The sequence below is a fragment of the Rana temporaria genome, chromosome 7, assembly GCF_905171775.1.
Source record: "Rana temporaria chromosome 7, aRanTem1.1, whole genome shotgun sequence".
Lineage (NCBI taxonomy): Eukaryota > Metazoa > Chordata > Amphibia > Anura > Ranidae > Rana > Rana temporaria.
Window position 1 is genome coordinate 74,003,744 of NC_053495.1, and position 16,060 is coordinate 74,019,803.

General features: G+C 46.2%; 1 protein-coding gene across 1 annotated transcript in view; it reads right to left on the reverse strand.

Annotated features, from left to right (window-relative positions):
- CACNA1I (calcium voltage-gated channel subunit alpha1 I) overlaps positions 1 to 16,060 on the reverse strand; it is a 2,078,868-nt gene that overhangs the window by 949,562 nt on the left and 1,113,246 nt on the right. Inside the window, 1 exon segment of the mRNA XM_040359583.1 lies at positions 14,660 to 14,856. Within this exon segment, the coding sequence (XP_040215517.1) occupies positions 14,660 to 14,856 (197 nt within the window).

A 16,060-nucleotide genomic window follows, 5' to 3' on the forward strand; every position in this document is an offset into this window, starting at 1 on the left:
CAACAAAACCGGAAAACTCGGCAACCACCGGATTGTTGTTCTCCCATAAAGGGCTGGCCCAGGCCAAGGCCTTGTCCGAGAGCAGCGAGATCAAGAAGCCCACCTTTGATCTCTCAGTGGGAAAGGCATGTGGCAGCAACTCGAAAAATAATGCCCACTTGGTTAAGGAAACCTCGGCACTGAGTTGGCTCTCCCCCAAATCGCTGTGGAAGGGGGGCAGAACCGGTCATACCCCGAAATACCGCAGGCGCAGCAACAGGTGTCGGGGTAGACTCTGGCGCAACAACCGGAGCGACAGTAGGAGCGGGCCCAGGAGCGACAGCCAACCCATCGGCAACGGAAGCGAAATGAGCCGTGCGTTCAAGCAGGGTTTGCAACGCCACGGCGAACTGACCCAACAGGTAATCCTGCTGATCAAGTCTGGCAACCAGCGTGGGTAGCGAGGATGGCCCTGTACCGTCAAAAATCATGGCTTGGTCCTAATGTTACGGAACCATGAACCAGACGTACAACAAGAGATAAGTGAAAATAAGAAGGCTTTATTGAAAATCAAGCTGTAAAGCAAAAGTCCAAACGAATGGTAAAACCGAAGCAGAGTCTTGTGAAGCCAGAGGTCAGGAACCAGAAGGGAAGTCAGACGAAGCCAGGATCAGGAACCAGCAGGGAAGTCAGACGAAGCCAGGATCGGAACCAGAAGCAGCAGCAGTCTTAGAAGCATGTGAACACAGGAGGACCAAGCAAGGAACTGAAGCCATAGACCTCCCTTATATATGAGCCAGGCATCCAGCTCCTCCCAGTGGGAAGGAGGAGCCGCAGGGTGGGAGGCTACAAGAGACCCAGAAACCAAGATGGCCACCAGCACATGTCAAACGAAGGAGACAGGAGAGAGGTAAGACCATGACAGTATGCCTGCATATTTATAATACATGGTGTGTTTTTTTTTAGTTTAGTGGATGAAGATACTTGTTTCACCAGTGCAAGTGCACAAATCCTCATCAAGGACATAATGGTGTGCAATCGGGATTTAGACCTGATCAAGTAAAAAACAAATGAGATTGAACAAAAAAATGAAGAACATGATTGATGTTTTAGGCAAAATCTAAATCACACAAAAATTCAAACATTTTTTGGTTGAAATTTTGTGAGTTACATTTGTTTTTTTTTACGCATTTTCAATGCCAAATTTTGAAGATGCACACAGTGTGTCAACATGTGCTATCTGCCATTACGGGATATCAATGTACGCGTTTTGTGGGTGCAACCCCTTCCTCTCAAGTAGGTGAGAGGAAGGGGTTGCACCCCCAAAACACATTCATTGATCCCCCAATAATGGGAGATAGCACATGTTGACATTAGGCATGGGATCAGGTGGGAAATCCCCATTTTGCCTCTCAATTTGTGTGCATCTTCAAAATTTGGCTTTTACAGGGGTTACATCACCCCATCTGATGAAGGCAAGATCAACACATTTTGTCTGGTATTGCCTTGAGTTTTTCAACGTTGAACTTTGTAAGTTCCAGAGTTATGTATATTATGGTTTTTAAACATGCCTGTTAAAAAAATGCAAAATGTATTAAACAAAAAAATTTTTGGTGTAATTTTTTTTTAAAACACACATGTGAATGTGCACGGAGTAAACGTTTTTATACTTAACAATGTGTGGCTTCTTCTTTCAATGCTCAATACCAGTTTTTGTAGTAAGTTGGTGTTTACAGTGACAATGGGGATTATTTACAGTGGATGTTGCCAAGAATGTGTTTCTAGCACGACAGCATCGTGCTGATTCTCGGTGACATGGTGCCGAATTTAGGCTTAACCAGGGAACTGTTGCTCTGTTCATCTATTATGGCATACATACTAATAGCTTCCTCAGGTTGGCTCTTTGGGTATACCTTGACTATGCATATCTTAGCACAGCATTTGTGATCTAAGCCTTCTCCACAGACTTCTGTGCATGGAAGAGAAAACATTAGCTGTGGCTGGAGCATGACCTTGATGCTCCCTGCCATGATTTGAGACAGGGCTGGAGATAGGAGGCTGCTGTGAATTGTCTGAGGGTGGGCCCAGATGCATGGCTGTAACATGTCTGTCGCTACTGCATTCTGTGCATTTGATGACAACTTTACAATCTTTAGCAAAATGTCCATAACAAGCACAGCACCTATAGCATATTCCAAGTTTCTGAAGAAGCTCCCTGCGCTCTTGTAACGTCTTTGCCCTAAGCCCATGACATTTCTTTAGGGGGTGAGGCTTCTTGTGAATAGGGCACTGATGACTAGGGTCTTTATCTCTGTCACCCGAATCGCTCTGATGAGCAGGAGAGGATACGGGTGGTGTGATATCTGTTCTTTTAACAGATATTGCTCTATTAAAGTCTCTACACTTAGCTACTGTGTTATCACACCTTGAGGAAGATGATGATGATGAAGCAGGCAAGTTGGGTTCACTGAAGCTGAAGCTGGGATCGTTTCTCATCCAGGCTTGATCACTGATGAACCTGCAAAAATATGCAAATGGTGGAAAAGATACGTTGTAGTCTCTTTGGTACCTTGAGCATACCTCCCAACATTTTAAAACTCCACTGCGGGACATTTTTGTTGAGGGGGGGGGCTAATCATCAACAAAGTTGTTGAGTGGGGGGGGGCAGACAGACAACCAAAGTTGTTGAGCGGGGGGGTGCAATCAAAGTTGTTGAGCGGGGGGGGGGCGGACGATCAAAGTTTCAAAGTTGTTGAGCGGGGGAGGGACGGTCGCGGGGGGGCGACGATCCAGAAAGCTTAGTCCAGGTAGCCGTGGGTTTTGCAGTCTCTTGAATAGAGCGCTTTCTATGGCTTCAGAGCTACCATAGGCTTGCTCAAGTCTTGCCTATGCGGCGACAAGACCTGCATCTGGGTGGTCAACATGCACTGTTCTCAGTCTTTTAACACGGTCTGCAGATTCTGGACCCTAGCCACTATGAGCAAATCAATTTCCACCATTGGCAGTAAAGTTGTGATCAGCAACAGCAGCTTTGAATGTTGATCTCCAGGCCCTGTAGCTCTCTGGACAGTCATCAAACCTTGAGAGGGTAGTGTTAATGAGCTCACAGCGTATCATATATCTGGCAAAGTCATTCAAGTCTGACCTCTCACTCTTTGGTGCCAAAAGAAGCTTGTGGAACCCATCGGATATGAAAGTTAATTTGGTGAAGTAGGGTGAGGGTTACGAGGATAAAATGATGTTGCAAGAGCGTTTAACTGTGGTGTAGTCCCTAAGGCTTGTGCTGGCTGTGGCTTGAGCTGCGGCTTCATACTGGAAGTCACCTTGTTGTCAGCTAGAGGTGATGTGGTTTGCTGCACAGATGCACTTGTGTTGTAGACTTGAAGAGGCTCAGGCATTTGGAGCTGAGAGGTCTCTGAGTTGAGAGTTAGAACAGTGTTGTTAGTAGGACGTATAGGAGATGACTGTATCATCACAAACATTATGATTTAGTACATATTCACTGGTGCGGTCAACTGGGTCTTACAGTTCCGGTGGACGGAACAGTTTGAGTTAGCACTTTCTCCCATCACTTGTTCAAGGACCCTTAGCCTTGCTAGGGCAGCTGCTTCCTCCTTTTCCATTTGCAGAACCTTTATTTGGGAATCTGTCTCTGCTTGTTGAGCTACTATCTCTGCATGGTGAGCTGCCTTTTTTGTTTCTATTTCTGCTTCCTTTCTCGTAAAGGAGCTTTGCACTTTATTTTCTTCCAGACGTGCACAGGCCTCAATTAGCTTGTCACTTAATGTTGAGCTTCTGGAGCGAGAGGATCTGGAAGTATGTGCAGTGTGCTTGGTTTATGTGGATCTGTGAGATCTGATCTCCTGCAGTTGAGCAATGCGGAGTTCTGCCTTATTCTGAGCTTTGTTGGTTTAGTGCATCAGCCCTGGTCAGTTCTGCTGAAGAGTCCTCTATATTACAGTCTTGCAAGAAAGCTGTGTACTCTGCCAACAGCCGCTGGTAGTGTTCATACGCGACAGATAAGTGATCTTTAGAGTCTCTTAGTTCAGCTGGTTGATCATTAAAGTGTGACAAAACTGACATGCAGTGTGAGGTTCTGTCCCATAAGTCTGACAGATTGCTGGTGAGCTCGTCTCTAGTGTTTTCATAGTTTTCTCTGAGTTTCTGTGTCGGTTTCATTATACGTTTGGGTCTTACACTCTGTTCGGCAATGTCTGCAGAATCTGCTCCCTGTACATCTGTGGGTTCAGAGGCATGATGAATCTGGTTCAGCCACAGAAAGGTCCTCAGAGTCTTTTGTAGACATATTTCAAGTTTTGCAAAAAATGGCACTGTATCTTTAAGAAGACGAACAGCCGCTTAGACAGGTGGGGTAACACAGTTCAGTGTAGAGAAACTGGCCCAGATTCAGGTAGATTTGCCCATTACTTACACATGAGCTGCTCAGCTGAATTTCTCTGCGCTGGGGCAATTTAGCCAAATTGCCACCTGATTCAGGAATCGTTTGTTCAGTTAATTTGCTCCTGTTTAAGGCAAAGCTGAGGGCGCAAGGCCGCGCAAGTGAAAGTGGGTGTGCCCCTATGTAAATGAGCATTTTTCGGCTCAGCAGAGGTTTGCGCCGGGCACGCGCATGCGCAGTTATGGCGCTTCCGTCTGCGCATGCGTCAAACTGCGCCTAGCATACTTTCAGGGCAAATCCTGCTCAGCTGCTTGCACTGAGCAAATAAATAGGAGCAGACTTGCGCAGGTTCTTTGCTGAATTTCAGCCCATTTTGAAGAGATGGCACCTCCCAAAGGAACTTAAAAAAGAAAGGCCAACTTCGTGGCTGCGGAGATGGACATCCTAATTGCTGCACTCCAGCAACATAAAGAAGTCCTATATGGTGCCCAGCGGCCAAACACCACCGTTGCCCAAAGGAGGGCTATCTATGAAGCCATAACCCTGGACATCAATGCCCTGGGTAATCAAGAGCGTTCCTGGGAAGACATCCAGAAAAAACTAAATGATATGAGGCGCAGGGTCCGGGAGAAACTGGCTCTTATCCGCAAACATACCGGTGGCACGGGAGGTGGACCACAATGTAAGATCCGACTAAATCATGAGGAGGAGCTTATTGCCCAAAGTTTAGTGCAGGAGCAGGTGGAGGGACTTGCAGGGTACGACTCCACTGTTGGGAACTTGGGGACTGGTAAGTTATTTTTGTTTCATATCTGCTGTGCATCATGGGAGGGGGTAGAAGTGAACATATTTGTGGGTAGAAGTGAAGATGGAACTATTATTTTTGTTTCATATCTGCTGTGCATCATGGGAGGGGGTAGAAGTGAACATGTGAGCAGTGTGTTGCACCAGCAAAATTTGTCGTTTTGGTGTCATCCACAGGTGGTGATGAGGATGATGAAGCTGGGCCGTCTTCGGCTGCGGGGCGACCCACGCCATCCATACCTGAGCCAGGGGTCCAGTCAGGCCCCATGGACATTATGGCAATGCTTGTACAGGAGGAGATCCTACCGGGGACAAGTATGGTGGAGGAAGTGGTTTTGGAGGAGGATTCCTTTTTCCTCATCCAGGAGGACTCTGGCTCCCTCCAGGACGATACCACCATCCCTGATCAACCCACCACCCCCCCGGCCAGCACGTCATCCCCCTCAGGGGCAAGCCTCTCCAGGGCAAGCCCCTCCATTGTGGACCCCTCCCCTTCTCCCTCTGTCCGTGCCCGAGCCTCTCCTCCCAGGAAGGCTCTGTCCAAAACCAGGCATATACCCTCCAGCCTCCGTCACGGTCTGCTGGAGGAGCAGGCCCTGCAGAGCCGCCATATAGGGGCCATGGTGGGAGATGTAAGACGTCTGGCGGACAGCATGGCATCCACCTCCACCTCTGTGCAGCATGCCCTCACCCTGCATGCAGACCGGGACAAACATGTCTCACAGAGCCTGGATGAAATAAGTGGCAACTCCAAGGCCATAGTCACCTGCTTGGTGGCTCAGCAGAACGCCCCCGCTTTATTAACCGCTGAGGTCAGCAGGATGGCAGCTGCGGTGGAGGCCAACACCGCTGCTGTGCAGGCCAACACCGCTGCAGTGCGGGAGGAGGGGAGAGTTACCCGCCGTCATCAGCGGAACACCACCACCCGCCAAATGCGGATGTTGGCCCAGACCAACACCATCCTCGCCCGCCTGGCCAACGCCATGGAGGGCATGCAGCCACCACCTGCGAGGAGTCTGGAAGTAGGGGTTGATGCTCTTCCCCCCCCTCCATCCCCACCCCATGCCTCCTCCGCACCACGGAGATTGAGGAGCCGGAGCCGGGGCACCCTTGGCCCAAAGAAGAAATAAAATAATTAATATAATTTGAACAATTATTATATGCTCAGAATATGAGCTATTTTTTTTATATATATGCTCAGAATATGAGCTTTTATATTTATTTGTAGTCCCTACACACGGTGAGGAGTGTATACTACAGTGTGACTGGTGTGTGAATGGGGGGGGGGTGGCACTCCTGCTGGAAAAGGGGTGTCACCCTCTGCCATGTGAAAGGTGTATGAATGGACAGCAACATAATTGGAGCCTTGACGCGGCGTTGCTGCTCCCTAATACCATGGGGTATTGTTGGGTCTAATCCAATTTGGGGTGCATGTGTCGTGTGTGTGCTAGGGACCACAGTGGTGTGCATACATGCATTATAATTGTGACAAGATCAGAGTGTGTTTAATGTGCAAAGAGACGTTCCACAAGACCATTCCGGATTGCTCTTCCCTCAGAAGATCCGGTAGTGTTTATTGGGGGGGGGGGGTTGCGTGGTTCGGGGGTAAGGTCATTGCGTAGCTCAATGTGCATGCCCCTTCTCTCAGCAAAATTGTGGAGAATACAACATGCCCCGATGATTTGGCACACAAAGTTGGGTGAATACAACAGGGTCCCCCCTGATTTATCCAGACATCTGAATCGAGATTTAAGGATGCCAAATGTGCGCTCCACCACCGCACGGGTACGTGCATGGGCTTCGTTAAATCTTTCCTCTCCTGGTGTTTGAGGGTTACGAAATGGGGTCATCATGTGAGGTCCCAGGGCATATGCTGCGTCACCTGGAAGGGAAAAGAAAGGAGGATGTTAGTCGTGCATGTGCCCCTTGTGATGTCTGCATCATGGGGGGGGCAGTCATACCTGACACCCATGTCACTCACCAATCAGCCAGCTGTCTCCATACATGTTCTGGTCAAACTCGGTTGGGATGGGGCTGTGTCGGTAAATAAAACTGTCATGGCTTGACCCTGGGTGTTTGGCACGGACATGCCATATGAGGCCATGTGCATCCACAATCACCTGCACATTTATCGAATGCCAATGCTTCCTGTTGCAGTAGATGTGCTCGAGGTGCCGGGGGGGCGTAGTGCCACATGGGTACAATCTATTGCACCCACAGTGCGTGGGAATCTGGCCATTTCATAAAAATCACTGATTGCCTTCTGCCGCAGGTCAGCCGTGGTTGGTTTGATAAATTGTGTGCCCATGCGTCTGAGTATTGCAGGGATCACTTGGTGCACACACCTGCTCATGCTGGATTGGGACATCCCCGCCACCATTCCACCTGTGCGCTGAAATGAGCCACTTGCCAAAAAATGAAGGGTTGCCACTACCTTCACCAGTGGCTGCACTGCCTGTCCCCGATGGGTCGGGCTGCTGATGTCATCCTGCAGGATTGTTACCAACTCAAGGATGACTTCAGGGCTGAAGCGAAACATGCGATACACCTCATTATCACTCATATCAAAAAGGTTGTAGCGCCCTCTGTAAATCCTCTTCCGTGCCCTCCTACGAGTCGGCTCAGTCAATAGAATATCAAGAACCATAGCTGCCCCTGGCATGTTGGTGCACAGATGTGAGGTCCCGAAAATGTGGGTGCTCTGCTTGTTCAGCTCGTCTGTCTAGGTGCTGCTGAAGTTGCGCGCTCCTGCAGCTGACATGTGGCCATCTTTTGCTAACTTGCCCCTGCTTTTAGAAGGAGCAAGTTTGCGCGGGGAAAAAAGCTTGCACGCTTCCAGCGCAAGATGCGCATCACACGCGCATGTTTCTGAATCATCGGCAGTACCTAATTTGCATATTCGCTGAGGGAATAACATGAATGCGCAAGTTACACCCCGCGCAAAGTTGCGCAATAATTGCGCCGGAGCGGCGAGGCTGCGTGCGCGGGAAAAAGGCAGAATTTCAGGCTTAGCTGGTTTACAGAATCAGCCGCAAATTTGCCTGGGAGCAAATCAGTACTTGCGCGGCGCAAATCACACTTGCTCCCGCGCAAGTGCTTCTTGAATCTGGGCCACTGTCTTTAACATTCACATGAGGTGCAGTAAGCTTGTGCGGCCATGTGCTTTCACAAGATGGTGGATGGCGCTGAGCTTGATTGCAGATAAGGCACACACATACACACAGCAGACCGTGGGAATTCTATCAATTTACTTTTGACTAAGCTTGATCGCAGATCAAGAGCACACATATGCACAGCAAGCTGAATAAAATTCATCTTTTGACTATTCTGACTCGATTGTTGTGAATCGATTTATCCCTTGTGAGACCTCTATGCCTGGCCTGTATAAGCAGATATAACCACTGAGGACAATCCCTATCAGATAGCTTGAACACACCAATACCGATTCTATTTACAGAAGTTGCTTTAATCCAAACATCAGAATACATCAGATGACAGGTTACAGCAGATGAACAAGTTGTAGTATTGTGCGGTAGGGATGAGCTTCGAGTTCGAGTCAAACTCATGTTCGACTCGAACATTGCCTGTTCGCCTGTTCGGCGAACAACGAACAATTTGGGGTGTTCGCGGCAAATTCGAAAAGCCACGGAACACCCTGTTAAAGTCTATGGGAGAAATCTAAAGTGCTAATTTTAAAGGCTAATATGCAAGTTATTGTCCTAAAAAGTGTTTGGGGACCTGGGTCCTGTCCCAGGGCACATGTATCAATGCAAAAAAAAGTTTTAAAAAAATAATGCTAAAAGTGAAACAATAAAAGTGAAATATTCCTTTAAATTTCGTACCTAGAGGGGGTGTAAAGTTAGCATGTGAAATAGTACATGTTTCCTGTACTTAGAACTGTCTCTGCACAAAGTGTCATTTCTGAAAGAAAAAAAGACATTTAAAACTGACTTGTGGCTATAATGAATTGTCGGCTCAATTACAAGGCCCTTCAGGTCTGGAATGGATATTAAGGGGAACCCCCGCCGTCAATTTAAAAAAAAAATGACGTGGGGTTCCCCCCAAATATCCATTCCAGACCCTTCAGGTCTGGTGTAAATTTTAAGGGGAACTCCACCCCAATTTTTTTAAAAAAATGGCGTGGAGTTCCCCCAAAAATCCACACCAGACCCCTTATCCGAGCACGTTAACCTGGCCGGCTGCAGAAAAAAGGGGGGGCAGAGTGCGGCCCCCCTCTCCTGAACCGTACCAGGCCACATGCCCTCAACATGGGGAGGATGTCCCCTTGTTGATGGGGACAAGGGCCTCATTCCCACAACCCTTGCCCGGTGGTTGTGGGGGTCTGCGGGCAGGGGGCTTATCAGAATCTGGAAGACCCCTTTAACAAAGGGGACCCCCAGATTCTGGCCCCCCCCTATGTGAATTGGTAATGGGGTACCATTTCAAGAAGGAAGTGTAAATAGTTTAAAAAAAAACACACACACACACACACACTGTAGAAAAAAGTCCTTTATTAATAAAAAAAAAATTAAAAAAATCCAGCGGTGGTAATCCACTCGGTCCCGGCTTCCTCCTCCATTGTTGTCTGTAGCCAGCGACGGGTGATCTCCGGTCCAGCGATGAGAAGATCCATTCATCCAGAGCGCAGCATCGCCGACCTTCTCTCTCCGCTGGACACAGCCCAGCGGAATGATGCGGGTGAAGCTTTGACATTTCTTATATAGGGAAGGCGGGGCCACCTGTCCCGCACCCTCTGGAGAGGGGGGCCGCACTCTGTCCCCCCCTCTTTTCTGCGGCCGGCCAGGTTAATGTGCTCGGATAAGGGGTCTGGTGTGGATTTTTGGGGGAACTCCATGCCATTTTTTTTTAAATTGACAGCGGGGTTCCCCTTAATATCCATTCCAGACCTGAAGGGCCTGGTAATTGAATTTGGGGGGACCCCCACGCTATTTTTTTTTTTTATGAATTCGATTTGAATAGCCGACAATTCATTATAGCCGCAAGTCAGTATTAAATGTCTTTTTTTCTTTCAGAAATGACACTTTGTGCAGAGACAGTTCTAAGTACTGGAAACATGCGCTATTTCACATGCTAACTTTACACCCCCCCCCCCCCCCAGGTACGAAATTTAAAGGAATATTTCACTTTTATTGTTTCACTTTTAGCATTATTAAATTCACTGCTCCCGAAAAAACAGCCGTTTTTAAAACTTTTTTTGCAATGATACATGACCCCTGGGACAGGACCCAGGTCCCCAAACACTTTTTAGGACAATAACTTGCATATTAGCCTTTAAAATTAGCACTTTAGATTTCAAACGTTCGAGTCCCACTTTAATAGGGTTCTAAAGTTCACACGGACGTTTGGTGTGTTCGCAAGTTCTGGTGCGAACCAAACAGGGGGGTGTTCGGCTCATCCCTATTGTGTGATCAAAAGATGATACTGTCTGTAGCTTACAATGCAAAATACATGTGCTCTTGTTACATGTGGTCTGTAAGCTGTAAGTCAGGAAGAAGGGGTGGAGCATTACACAGAAAGGAAGTGTGTCATAGATCAGACAAAAGAAAATACAGAACTGTGCATTACCAAAAAAGGTCACTAGATGGCAGCATGTAAACAAAACATAAGGTACATAGAAAATAGTTGAGAAACAATATGTATATAAAAAAATTATATGCCTATTGGGGGGCACAATAACATTTGTACACATTTCAGGGGGGGTTCTAAATGAGTTTGGGACCCCCCAAAAAAAGCCTCTGCCACTCTGCCTGAATTTAAGGACAACAATAACATTTGTACACATTTTAGGGGGTGTTTAGTCTAAAGCAATACAATGGAGCTGACAAAATACATTGTTAAGTGACTAGGCTAGGTGTGTAGGGGCCTAGGATAGCTTGCTGGAGAGGTTAGTGTAGGAAAATATGCATGTAAGCCACAAAAGGCGACAATTACAGCATATTACATATTGTTAAAAGAGAAAACTTACCTTAATATACCGTATTTATCGGCGTATAACATGCACCCCAATTTAAGAGGGAAGTTTCAGGAAAAATAAATAAATTTGAAAGTAAAAGCAACTGTTTTAACAAAGAAAGTGGGTAAATCCTTCTGGGGCTGAAGCGGTTATGACCAGCTCACACACTGATGCCTGACAAGGGAGGGCAAAGAGACACAAACTCTGCAGGGAGGGGGCCTGTCAGACAGTGTGTGTTGTGTGTGTCTCTTAGCTCCCCCTCCCCCCCTGTCAGGCAATGTAATTCATTGTCGTCGTCCCCCTGCCCCGCTGGCATTACATTTTATTGCTCTCCCCCCTGGGCAGACTATTTTTTATCAATTTTTTCAAAGAATTTATACCTGCCGGGTCCAAGCTCTGTCATCCACACGTCAGATTCCTGGTAGCCTCAACTCTTGCGAGCAGTGCAGAGCATTACCATGGTTATGCTCTGACGGCCGCAAGAGTTAGACTGTGGCTTCTGTGTGCAGTGCAACAGGAGGATGTCTGCTATGGAGGTCTGCAATGCCGGATCTGAGTGTCCTGGGCTGTCTGCTTGGTTGAGATTGCACCCTCCCCCCCCAAGACTCTATGCAGCAAGTACCATTGGATTTTTTAATGATATTGGCGTATGTGCCGATAAATACGGTAGTCCTTCTGCAGAAGGAACTAACAGAACACACTGAAGAACAGAAAGATCTATGAAGAATGACCCGAAAATCTGAAACGAGCGGACAAGAACGCACTGAAAACCAGATACGAACTGACTACACGCACTGAAAAACAGATACGAACCCACAAGCACAAGTTGAACAGCAGAAACGGTCTGAAAAGCACGGAGGCTGAAAAGCATGAATCGTCTCTCACCAAACTTCTACTAACATGAGAATAGCAGAAGGAGCCCAGGGTGTCAGACCCGGAATGGAATTTCCGTTGTATAGTGCTGTCCTACATGTTGTACGTCACTGCGTTCTTGACAGGTGGAATTTGGTCTGACCGTGTGTATGCAAGACAAGCTTGAGCGGAATTCTGTCGGAAAAACCAACCAAGGTTTTTCCAACGGAAAATCCGGTCGTATGTACGCGGCATAAGTGTATCGGCTAAAAGACCTAGGGGCAGATACACATACATCTGCGCTGGGCGCAGCGTATGTAAGATACGCTACGCCGCTGTAACATACTTTGAGTTGGTTTGAATCCTCAACGAATCCGCGCCAAGTTACAGCGGCGTAGCGTATCTTTCGCGGCGTAAGGGCGTGGAATTCAAATTCGGCGGGTAGGGGGCGTTTCATTTAAATGAAGCGCGTCCCCACGCCGAATGAACTGCGCATGCGCCGTCCGTAAAAACTCCCAGGGTGCATTGCTCCAAATGACGTCGCAAGGACGTCATTGGTTTCGACGTGAACGTAAATGGCGTCCAGCCCCATTCACGGACGACTTACGCAAACGATGTAAAATTTTCAAAATTATACGTGGGAACGACGGCCATACTTAACATTGAGTACGCCACCATATAGCAGCTTTAACTATAAGCCGGAAAAAGCCGAACGGAAACAACGTAAATAAATGCGACGGCCGCTCGTACGTTCGTGGATCGTCAGAAATAGCTAATTTGCATACTCGACGCGGAATACGATGGAAACGCCACCTAGCGGCCGCCGGAAAATTGCATTTAAGATCCGACGGCGTACTAAGGCGTACGCCTGTCGGATCTAACCCAGATGCCGTTGTATCTTGTTTTGTGGATACCAAAACAAAGATACGACGCGCAAAATTTGAAATTACGCCGGCGTAATTTCTTTGAGGATCTGCCCCCTAGAGTCATTTTATAGGCGGTCATTCTGCTCTGGTAAGCCTCCACTTGATTCACACAGGTGGTGTGTTGTGTATGTTATCTGGGAACAAGAGGCTTTCTATCATTCATATCATTAACCCCTGTCAATCAGGATTGTTTTCATCAGTCCCACTGTGATTTTCTGGTGTTGCCATGTGAATGCAATTTCATTTAGTGACCTTACAGACTTTGTTTCATACATTATGTTGACATACTGTATGTATCAAAAGCTAAACATATTTGGAGTAGTATTAATTATATAAAAAATGCTGCACATTAAACAACTAAAACTGATTTTTATTTTAACACTTTTGTCCATTTTTCTGTTCATTACAACTAAAACAAATATACTAAGGGTATTTTGAAAACAAATGACCTAAAAAAGGTCATATATGTTCTAAAAAAAAAGAGTGAAAATGATGTTGGTATGAAAAGTAGCTTAACGTTTTTGAGTAAACCGATGCATATCCAAACTTCAAAATTTGGTGTGGTCACAATGGTTTTGATTACCCCAAGACCTGAAAGGGTTTAAATATAAATGAACTGAATACTGCACCACTTTAATTGACTGCATTGTATTGTCATTGAGCGGAGCGGGCGGATGGCAGGTCCATGTCCACTCTCCATATGCAGAGTGGACATGGACACAGCCCACTCTACTCTATGAGCCCTCTGATCCGATCTGCCCAGTCGGAAGGGGACGGATCCCCCCTTCTGTTTTTTTTTTTTTTAGCAGATTAAATTGGAGGTAGGTGGGTATATGGCCACAAGATTGTTTACATCTGTGGCTCAAAAGAGGTGACCAGGGGGTCCGATTAGGTTGGACTGTTAATGTCAAAGAGGCCTAAGGCTGCTCTCACACTGATGCAATGTGGTTTACCCACACCAAGGGTGCAGCGCAGTGCACCTGTGGCTTAGCTGCACTTTGCCATAGACTTCTATTATATCCTGCAGTTGTAGTGCATTTTCTGAAGTGCACCAAACCCACAGGTAATAATAGAAGTCTATGGCAAAGTGCAGGTAACCCACAGGTGTTCTGCACTGCACCTGCGGATCAGTTTGAAAGGAGCCCAGTAACCACTGCAGAACAGATATGCCCATAGATACACTTTGAGTTTAGTAATAAACACTACCTTTAATAACAGTCTCCCATTCAGGTATTGCCAGCTATTGCTGTCCCAGGCAGAGTGCATTTGATTTCACTCTGCCTATGACAGGAGTTGGCGCTTTACAGGAAGCATTGGCTTATGCGGCTCTGCTCTGCACCCGCTTGCTTCACAACACCGATTCTCTGGGCTGGTGGGTCAACAACCTGCCATCCCAGAGCAGGAGGTCGCGGGCCACATCAGAGAGCTCGGGGGGTCACATGTGGCCCCCGGGCCACTGGTTGGGCACCCCTGATATATATAGTACTTAGCATGCAAAAAAAAAAATACACACGCACACACACTCACTGTGTGTGTATATATATATATATATATATATATATATATATACACTGGAAGAAAGATCTAATGTATATAGCTATATGAATATATTATTTGTGAGTCCAATATATTTGTTCGGTAACTGTACTGTTAACTATGTTCATTGTTTGATAGTATGCAAAATCTGCTATATTAAAAGATGCAAACAAGATTTTTTTCCCTTACTTGTGGTCTCTGATCATAGGTTATGCGGCCAAGCGACATAATGCTGCTTTTCCTGCAGTTTACAGCTACAAGTACTTGATCTCTTTGTAGGGAATTTCTAGATGTATTCATGACTCCACCAGTGATCTGTTGGCTTGTTATGGGGGTGCTTTCCAGATGTCCATTTGGTGTCATTGGAACTGTACAAAGCTTTTGATCTAAGTATATAACATTGGAAACATAATGTGTTCACACATCAACATCAATACATTACAAAGAAATGTTTTATAGATAAATGTATAGAAAGTAAGAGGCACTCACAAGTTTTGAGCAAGAGTATCAAGAGCATGTGTTCATATAGGAGGAGTTTTCAGTTCAAAGGTTCAAAGGATCGCAGTCCATTCTTGTCAAGGTAATGAGGCAAATTAATGTGCAAAGAGTTGTGCCCCTTAATCTCATCCCCAAAACACCCACTAGGGGGTCTATATGAAAAACATTGATTGTGTGCATGTGACAAACATCCACACAATCAAGGCAACGATTGCCGTACTTCCTCTATTGTGTTTAATTCCTATATCAGCACCATCTTCTGGCTACAGTACTTTTTTTTTTCTGATTTAGGTATTTCTGCAAAAAACACATTATGACTACTAGGTGGTGCTGACAATATAAGAATCACACATAACAGAGAAGGTATGGCAATGTTTGCCCTGATTGCACAACTGTGTGTCACATCTTCACAATGAACATAGTGATGGAGTCACATAATTCTATTTAATATGGGCAGGCTGAGCTAAGGTCAATTGGCAGCACAAAAAAAAATAAAAAATCACAACAAAGGGGGCAAAGAAGTTACCACCTTAAAATACAGTTTAGATGATGGATTGAATTAAGTGTGTGCTGTTAATAAGCAGTTATGAAGAAACATAAAGGGAACAATTATGAAAAAAAAACTAAAATACTAAAGCCACATAGCTAGAAAAAACAAACAATATACAAGTACTAGTGCCATGACATAGACCATGGCTGCCATGAGACACAAGAGAAGATTTTGCATATAAAGTGCTGCACCAAAATTGTGTAAGGGCAAATAACCAATTTGAAGGGGACAGGTAATAACATGGGGGCTGCCAAAGACTCCAGTCTCCCTGGTGACAATAAAAACAACATCAGTGAGGAGAGGCGCATGTGCGAAGCTGCTGACCAGACATGGCTGCTTAGAGCTCCATTCTCACCGGGAAGAATATAGTCTCATTGACCCAAATCACAGTCAAATACAGCATCTCCAAGGTAGCCCATCTGTTATTAAGACTGCTGGGCTCACAGACATAGTATGTATAGTTGAAGAAAAGCTAAATTGAAGCAAGTCAAAAGCTTAGAAGCTCAGGTGAAAACAGCAGCTAAAATGGCGGCAGTGTCACC